Genomic DNA, 9191 nt, shown 5'->3' with positions numbered 1-9191 from the left:
TGCAGTCAGAGAGGTCAACAAGGATCTAGTTCTCCTCCCCAACATCACCCTTGGCTTCCACATCTATAGCAATTCTCAGATTGAGATGGAGATTTGCTCAAACAGCCTCTCCCTGCTCTCCACCCGGGGCCAAATGGTTCCAGGGTACAAATGCGACATCAAGGACCCTCTGCTCTCTGTCATTGGAGATCTCAATCCCAGATCCTCAAGGCAGATGGCCTCCATCTTCAGCCTCTTCAAGGTCCCACAGGTAAGGGGGCTTCCCTGGATACAGTATAGAGTACAAACACAACTAAAGCAAACCCAGAAGCCAAAGGTGGAAAACAACGGGGGTGTTTTGGGGGACATATATTTATATTTTGTGTGTCATGATATGTTTTTATAGAAGCCAAAACTGATCAGTGAGATAACTTTGAAATGTGGTACTTGCCAAGAGGAATTCCTTCGTAATCTATTCTTTGTAAGAGTGTACTGTAATATATTCTCTGTATTGATTTGATGTATGGTTCCCTTGGCTTCTGACATAATCCAAATAATGATGACCCCTAAAATTTACTATCAAGAATCTCACTTTCTCCAGCTTGGTGTTGGCTTTGAGTTCACTCAGGAAGACAGAATAGTTTATCCTTCCTTCATCTGGATTAATCCCAAGGAATTTCCTCAGTATGAGGGCTTAGTCCAGCTGCTTCTGCATTTCCAGTGGAACTGGGTTGGGATTATTGCCCCTGAAGGTGAGAGTGGAGAACGTTTCGTCTCATCTCTGATGCCAATGCTGAAGGAGAAGGAGATCTGCCTGGCCTTCACTGAAATATTGAAATCAGATTTTCTTGATACTACAATGCTGAAGTTACTTCGTAGTGTGGAGACTTGGTCTAAAGCTGAAGTGATTGTTCTATTTGGAGACCCCAATAGTATTAAAAATGTACAGGTGGCAATCAGTGTCCATGAACATTTGAGGAAGACGTCATTTTGGAAAGTTTGGGTCTTAACTTCCCATTGGAAACTTAGTGTGGTGAAGAATCAAGGCATCAGGAAAGCAGTAAAGCCCTTCCATGGGGCTTTGCATTTTAGGCCCCACACTGGGGAGGTCTCAGAATTCAGTCCTTTCCTCCTGTCTTTAGACCCCTTGAAGCCAGAAGGGGACCTCTTTCTCCTGCTGTGTTGGGAAAGGTTGTTTGGCTGCATGATGGAAAAACCAGGAAGGATCCTTCCAAAGGGGGTAAAACCATGTACAGGAAAAGAGAATTTACAGAATCTACCTTCTTACATTTTTGAAACAAGCATGGAAGGTGAAAGTTACAATATCTACAATGCTGTTTATGCTGTGGGACACGCATTGCATGCAATATATAGATCTGGAGGACGACCAACCACAATGAGGCTCAGAAAGAGGATCTCAAATATTCAGTCATGGCAGGTAATCTCAGTGAGTTTTTATCTAGTCCAGAGATCTCTAGGTAGGAAACTCCCTATATGCATTTCTTGAATTACTGATTAAATATCTGTGTGCTACCAATGTATCTAAGAAGGGATTAAGACAGCCATTATTAAAAATAATTTTTGTAGAACCTCCTCACTTTCTCTCAGTCAGTAGCCTGAATCCAATCTGTAAAAGGACACTCAATTCATTTTAATGTTGGTTTAGATTATTGTGCCTTAGAAATGTTTGTTATTGCGTGCCAAGTTTCAAAACTTTTTTTTTAAGCAGGCTATTCATTCAATTTTAAATTAACCATTTTAATACTTCAGTAAGTTTTTAAAAACACTTCAATAAAACATTCTTCAGACTATAACCTTAAAGATACTATTAATCCATTGGGTTAAATTATTTCTAACTCTTGAGTTCATTCTTCAAAATATCAATTTCAAAACTTTCGGGAAGCTATCCATTAACTTTAAAATTAACCATTTTAATACCACAATAACTTTTAAAAAACTATCCATTTTTAGTTAAACATTTTTACTTAAACTTAAAAAATACTAATTTCAGTAAGCTTTTCAAATTTATTATTAAGATCCTCCCCAAAAGAAATTAATCTTCCATTCTTCCTTTCTTTCTATATCTTTTCCAGTCCTTCTTCTTCAATAATACTTTCTTCTTCAGCATTGCTCCTCCCCCTGCTTTTATTTTCGAAAATTTTTGAATATGGATTTGAGGCTGATGTATCTTTGGAATTCATTCTCTTCTTAGAATTATCTCCTTTAATTTAAAGCCTCCATTTCGACTCTTCCTGTTTGTATAATCAGTCACTTCATTCCTTAAAGATTGATTCTGTCTATTGTCACGGTAAAGTTTATCAGTCTGCAGAAAAGAGTCTATTTGCTGCTTTTCAATTAACTGCATAGAAGCCTCTGCCAAAACGTCTATTTCCAGTGTGCTAACTTCCATCTTAATCCTGACAGCCTCTTTTCTCCCCTCCAAAATCACATTAGCTTGGTTAATTTCTTCCTCTTTTCCAGCCAGCAAATCATTGTTGTTCTCCAGATTTTGATTTTGAACAGTCCTTTTAATTGATTCTAATATAACAGAAGTATGAAAATTTAAGAGTTCTTGTAAAACCTTTACAGTCACAACTTGTGAGTTTGCTGGCTCATATAATAATGATCCTCCATCCTTGATGTCAGCCATATTTCAATTTTCACTTTAAATTTATTCAGCTATCAGGTCAATAAGTCCAATTATTTTCCACACAATTTAGAAGTATAAATTAGTTGAGGTCAATACCATAGTCTTTTCCATTCCACTAGCACTTTAAATCTTTTTCTTGCTGCATAATCCAGTAGCTTTAACAATGTTGCTAATGTTAACAGGCACTTTCACTAGTAATAAGTTTCATTTTCACGCCCTTAGGTGCCATCTTTTTTTTTTTTCTTTTAAACGGAGTTAAAGTTCACTACTCACATTTTTTGTTCTCCTGATTTTGCTCTGCCAGCATCCAGGGTCGAAGTTTCTCATAATCCTTAAAATTGCATTGCTGGTGTGGTCGCGACCCCTTGTTCTGCATAAAACAGACTCGTCCCAGATCTGGAGCACTGAAGGGCTTTCAGGGAGCTCTCACCCTGCAAACTCCAGGCTTAAAAAAAAAACCTGGGGGTCTAGGGGAGCTCTACCCAGACCCTTCTGCTCTTCTCTCCCCCTTTTTCCCTGGGGGAGCGTTTCGAGTCGCTAGACAGCTGATTTTCACTGTTCTAGCAGCAAACAGAATCGTGGGGCTGGAGCTCCTAAAGGAGCGTCCATCGGGGATCGGATATCACTTTCAGCATTACCTATTTTAGGTCATGAAACGTCTGCAAGAAAACAACCAGGCTCAGAGAGAAGCAAGGACCCCATAGAAGTTATTTAATCATTCCTAAAATGCACTTGCCATTTACAAGAATGGGGGGCCAAATAAAATTAAAACACAGCTTGCCAAGTATCACAGAGGAAAAACTACACAATGTAATTTGGAATATTTGTCTGTAGCTCTCATCCTTGTAAGACTGGAATTGAAGAAGCCATGATACCAATATCCAATAATGAAGAGAATGTCCTGTCATTTTAAGGAGGGAGTTGAATATCTGATGTTACTTCTGATTGCTTAGATCTCCATCAAGGGAACTCTTTTAGCTTCTCAGGTATAGACCTGATTCCTAGGCTGAAGGACATGACATTATGATAGAAACCAGGGAGTCTCATGTGTGGTGTTCAGCCAATTAATCCAGAAGTCCTTTCGTTCAGGTTCTTCCCTATCTGAGGAACATCAAGTTCAACAACAGTGCTGGAGAGGAAGTCTCCTTCTCAGAAAGTGGATTGGTTTCTTCTCGTTACGATCTTCTCAACTGGCTTTTCCTCCCCAATCAATCTTTTGTCCCCACGAAAGTTGGACAAATAGATTCCACGGCTTCCCCAGGACAAGATTTCACCATTAACTCTGATGCAATCATCTGGGCCACAAAGGTGAGTTGGAAGGAAATGTTATAAATTCAGCAAAGGATTAATTCACTCCAGGGGATGCATAACCCCCTTTTAACTGGGAAACAGGTCTATTCAGTCAGAAAAAAAATCAGGGATTTGATGAAAAACCTGCTTTTGAGTTTAACACATTTGAAATTTGATTTATGAAAAGTCCAAGATGGGGTAAGATTGGGAAGAACTCCTGATTGGAACCCAGGAGCCCATTAAAGCAGGCAAGAATGATTTCCATGGGCCATTCCCATACAGTTGGATCCTCACAATTCTTTCTTTTTCTAAAATCCATATCACAAGCCTTCCTTGTATTTTGAGGTCTCAGTTCCAATCTCCAGCATCCATTCTGGAGGGTCAGGATTGCCACTGGCCTGACTCCCCCTGGAGATTATCCCTCTGGTAGGCCCTGGTAAACCGTTTCTTTTGAAGACATTCTAAAGATGGAAACAGAAATGTAGAAATAGACAAATGAAGCATGTTTATTACTTAGGCCATCTCAAATATTTCTCTTCTAGAAGGTGCCCTTTGCCAGGTGTGGCATGAAGAGGTGCCATGTAGGAGAGAGGAAGAGCGTTCCAGAAGGCAAGGAAGTTTGCTGCTATCAGTGTGACCCTTGTCCAGAAGGGACCATTTCTAATCAGACAGGTATAGCACACGTCAAGTGTAGATCTTCAAGAAAGTCACTCAATGGGAGAATATTAATTTTGGGATCAGTTTTGGTAGGAGGCTTTATATGATTTAATATATTCATATATTCAGCAGATCCTCTCAGTTCATGAATCTAAGCTGTGCTACCCCAAAGGCCACTTTTCCTGCTCCCCAACAATTTATTATCAGGTTGTTTCATGGCAAAATTTATAGGTTTCCTACTAAGGAAAAAGATTGAATTTATCATTATTAGTTCGATTTATATGCCGTCCTCCTCTGAAGACTCAGGGCGGCTTACAATGCACTTATAGCAATAGCCTTCATTCTTTTGTATATACCTGCTTATTAGGGCTTTTGCCCCCCCCCCATAAGCGGTGTTTCTACAAAGTCAGTTTATTGCCCCCACAATCCGGGTCCTCAATTTACCTACCTCGGAAGGATGAAAGGCTGAGTCAACCTTGAGCCTGGTGAGATTTGAACTCGCACTAATTGTAGGCAGCTGGCAGCTAAGTGCTACATAACAGCACTTAGTCTGCTGCACCACCAAGGCTCTTTTTGAATGAGTGGATTTGAAGAATAAAGCAGAGAAGTTGAGCCAGAAAACAGATCTGTTTTTCTGGGTAATTTATTCAATATGGATGGATGATTTGCCAGTGTTGATTCATCATGAAATTCACACCGACTCTTGATTTCAGATGCAGCTCTCTGTGATGCTTGCCCAGAAGACCAATATCCCAACAAGGACAAGGACCACTGCATTGCCAAGAAGCTCCACTTCCTTACCTATCAAGACCCCCTGGGCTACTCCTTAACATCTCTCACTCTTTTTCTCTCTGTGACCACAGCTTTAGTCCTGGTAGTTTTCCTTAAGCATCACGATACACCGATTGTCAAGGCCAACAACCGAGATCTCACCTACATCCTCCTGGTCTCCCTCCTGCTCTGCTTCCTCTGTTCCTTTCTTTTCATTGGTCAACCAGGGAAGCTCACCTGTCTTTTTCGACAATCTGCCTTTGCCTTTTTCTTTTCTCTTGCAGTTTCCTCTGTGTTAGCAAAAACTGTCATGGTGGTTCTGGCCTTCATGGCCACCAAGCCTGGGAACAGGACTAAGAAACTCTTAGGAAAACCACTGACCAACTCCATTGTCTTAGCCTGTCCCCTGGTCCAAGCAATTCTTTGTGCCACCTGGCTGGTAACCTCCCCACCATTTCCCAACTTGGACTTCCATTCCTTGGTAGGAGAGGCCATCTTGGAATGTAATGAAGGCTCAGTTTCCATGTTTTATGTTGTCCTTGCTTATCTGGGTTTCCTGGCTCTCATCAGTTTCACGGTGGCCTTTCTGGCTAGGAAATTGCCTGACAGCTTTAACGAAGCCAAGTTCATCACTTTTAGCATGTTGGTCTTTTGTAGTGTTTGGATCTCCTTCCTCCCCACCTATCTGAGCAGCAAAGGGAAGTCCATGGTGGCCGTGGAGATCTTCTCCATCTTGGCCTCTGGGGCTGGTCTCTTGGCTTGCATCTTTTTCCCCAAATGCTACATTATTTTATTTAGGCCCAATCTGAATTGTAGAGAGAATATAATGAAGCACAAGAGTCTCTGATTTTATTATTTATTTATGAAACATAGTTACAGTATCTTGCTATCCAATTTACACATTGGTGATTCCGGCTGGATTATAACATTAAAAATCACAACATAAAACCCATTGAAATGCCTCATTACACTCCCATTTATGCAGGGATTGGGAAGTTTTATTTTGATTTTGGGTACATTGATTCTGATTTTGGGGGGGGGAGGAGAGATATCCTCTTTTTCTTCAGAATCCAATCTGGTTTTTTCATCTATTTGTGGTTTCTGTTTTCTATTCCTGTTCTGTCAAAGTCTTTAATTTTCTTTGTTTTTTCTGCTTGTTTCCTCCTTCTTTACTCTTCTCCTCTTCCAACTTTTGGTTCCATCTGAGGGAAATTACTGGAAGGACTCAAAGGTAATTTTTCAAGAGACAACTGGATTTTCTGGTTTTTCTTTGAAGACGTTTTGCTTCTGATCCAAGAAGCTTCTTCAGCTCTGATGGATGGTGCGGATGCTCACCATCCAGTTAGAACTGAAGAAGCTTCTTGAGTGAGAAGCAAAACATCTTCAAAACCCCCCCAGAAAGTCCAGTTGCCTCTTGAAAAAGCATCTTTGGAACAACCATGACCTGGAGGACTGAGAATCTCCATAGACATTTACCAGAAGGACTTTTCCCTCACGCAGGTTCTGAGGGGAGGCAATCAACGTCTCTCTTTCCCTCTTTCCCTAAGTTGCTTCCTCCTTTCTGTTTGCCTCTTCTCATCTGAGCAGTTTATCTCTGAGTTAGCCTCTTTCTCTGCCTCCTGGGCTTCAGCTCTGTCCAGCTTCTTCCTCCTGAGGCCTCACAGAGAGTTCTTCCTCTATTCTGCATTCTTTGCTGGGTTTGCCTCATCCTGAGCTCCTTCCCTTCGTTCTCGAGAGGACCAGGAACCTGAGTTTGTGTGGAGGCAAAGACCTATTCCCTGAGTTTGGAAGAGAAAAATACTGTCACCTTTGTAAATTTGGTTTATCTGCCTACCCGAAAATACAAACCACCAAGGAATTCAGGCAAAGCCAAAAGCTTTTTTTTTTTTTTGGGGGGGGGGGTAGGGTGTCAAGTCTTTATAAGGTACAGAAATAAATACATTTATTAAGTATATGTGATACGTCAACAAGGAACAAATCATAGAACATAGAATAATAGACTTGGAAGGGACCTTGGAGGTCTTCTAGTCCAACCCTCTGCCCAGGCAGGAGACAAATGGTTGTCCAGTCTCCCTTTGAAATCCTCCAATGATGGAAGCACCCACCAACTTCTGGTGGCAAGCTGTTCCACTGGTTGATTGTTCTCACTGTTAGGAAATTTCTCCTTAATTCCAGGTTGTTTCTCTCCTTGGTTAGTTTCCATTCATTGTTTCTTGTCCTGCCTTCAGATGCTTTGGAGAAGAGGTGGATCCCGTCTTCTTTCTGGCAGCCCCTCAAATATTGGAACAAACTTATCATCTCCCCTCTAGTCCTTTTTTAAAAATTAGATTAGATATATCCAATTCCTGTAACCATTCGTATGTTTTAGCCTCCAGCTCCCTAATCATCCTTGTTGCTCTTCTCTGTACACTTCCCAGAGGTTTTTTTTTTTATTATTATTGTGGTGACCAGAACTGGATGCAATATACCAAGTGTGGTCTTACTAAGGCTTTGTAAATCAGTACTAGAACTAGAAATCAAAGAATAAGACATAATTTAGACATGGGAATTAAAGAATAGAAAGTATTGGTCCTCGATAACATTCCACAAGTGGCAAATTCATGGGTTACATCAACCCTCTTTTCCTCCTAAATTCATACCTTTCTCAATATACTTGCAAATGTACTTCAGTGATTTCCGGAATATGCTCCCTATTGTTGAGTTGCTGAAAAAAACTAGTTTTTTCATGTTAAAAAAAATGATTTGTCTGAAAACAGTCACATGGGTCACATCTTCCTCGTGTTCCAGACAGAACAAGATAGGACAGGACAGGACAGGACAGGACAGAACTTTCCTGAAGTTCAAAAGGGACTAACCTGCTGGAGACAGAAGCAAAAATTGGCCCCTGGGATTATGCATTTCCTATGTGGAAAAAATCTGTTCTTTGAAGAATGGAATTGATTAAATCAAGTCAATGAATAGAGATATAAGGCCAAAGTCTGTAATCTAATTGAGATATTTCTTTTTAATCTGTTCTTAATGTATTTATTATGTGTTTTTATTTGGCTGTACACCGTCCTGAGTCCCTAGGGAGAAGGGCGGTATATAAATTTGAAGTAAAATAAAATAAAAATAAATAAAAAATAATTAGAGCAATCCCATAGATTTGCAATGGGAAATTTTTCTCTTTTGGTGTCTGGCATTCTGGCTCCTTCTCTTGATTTATGGGAGAGGTTTTCCCTCCCTGTCCTATTTTATTGCTTTATTCCTCCCGTTTGGCTTCCAAAGGAAAATCTGCACAAGAAATAGGCTGAGCTCCATTACTTGAGATCCTTTCCCTATGAATATCTGTGCTTATCTTGTCTGTTGCTTATGCATTAGCCTCTCCTGCCTTTCTTAGATGTGTAAATATGAGACCATCCTTTTCTTGAGCCTCTCTCAATATTGGAGAAGTCCTACCAGCACATGCTGTTTCACGAACCGTGAAAAATGTCTTGGTTATTGATTAACTTCCAGTTTTGGAGCACCCACAACCTCTGGAGGCAGGTTGATCAATTGTTCTAGTCAGTGGAATGAGCTGCCTCTAGAAGCTGTGAGTGCTCCATCACTGAAGGTTTTTCAGAAGAGACAAGCATATGCCTGAAATGGTATGGGGTTTCCTGCCTGAGCAGGGGGTTGGGCTAGAAGACCTCTGAGGTCCCTTCCAGCTCTCTTATTCTGTTATTTGCTTCAGGTCCTCTGTTTGTTTCCACCCATTCTTGTCATCCCTCCCAAAACAGAGGTTTATGGGAGTGATGCTCTCCTTCCCACACCAGCTTACTGTTCTGTCCCCGTCTCACACATGCACACCAGCAGTCGACTAAGA

The 9191-nt window shown here is 40.8% G+C and overlaps 1 protein-coding gene across 1 annotated transcript; it reads left to right on the top strand.

The window, feature by feature from the left end:
• The first annotated feature begins 763 nt into the window (after positions 1-763).
• Positions 764-6194, top strand: LOC139313673 (vomeronasal type-2 receptor 26-like). The gene is made up of 4 exons (XM_070939106.1): positions 764-1417; positions 3719-3937; positions 4462-4591; positions 5290-6194. Exons 1-4 carry the CDS (start codon positions 764-766, stop codon positions 6192-6194), a joined length of 1908 nt encoding a protein of 635 aa, XP_070795207.1.
• The last annotated feature ends 2997 nt before the right edge of the window (positions 6195-9191 follow it).

This window comes from Pituophis catenifer, unplaced genomic scaffold, assembly GCF_029215685.1.
Source record: "Pituophis catenifer annectens isolate HBS135680 unplaced genomic scaffold, rPitCat1.0.hap2 SCAF_1, whole genome shotgun sequence".
NCBI classification, from domain to species: domain Eukaryota; kingdom Metazoa; phylum Chordata; class Lepidosauria; order Squamata; family Colubridae; genus Pituophis; species Pituophis catenifer.
The sequence above is the reverse complement of the archived record's forward strand: the minus strand, read 5'-3'. Positions and strand labels throughout refer to the sequence as shown.

Excerpts from the sequence above, each read along its gene's own strand:
- LOC139313673 (XM_070939106.1), top strand. The coding sequence starts at position 764 with ATGCCAATGCTGAAGGAGAAGGAGATCTGCCTGGCCTTCACTGAAATA. Across the intron at positions 3,938-4,461 it reads CAATCATCTGGGCCACAAAG|AAGGTGCCCTTTGCCAGGTG; the intron begins GTGAGTTGGAAG and ends TTTCTCTTCTAG. Across the intron at positions 4,592-5,289 it reads GACCATTTCTAATCAGACAG|ATGCAGCTCTCTGTGATGCT; the intron begins GTATAGCACACG and ends TCTTGATTTCAG.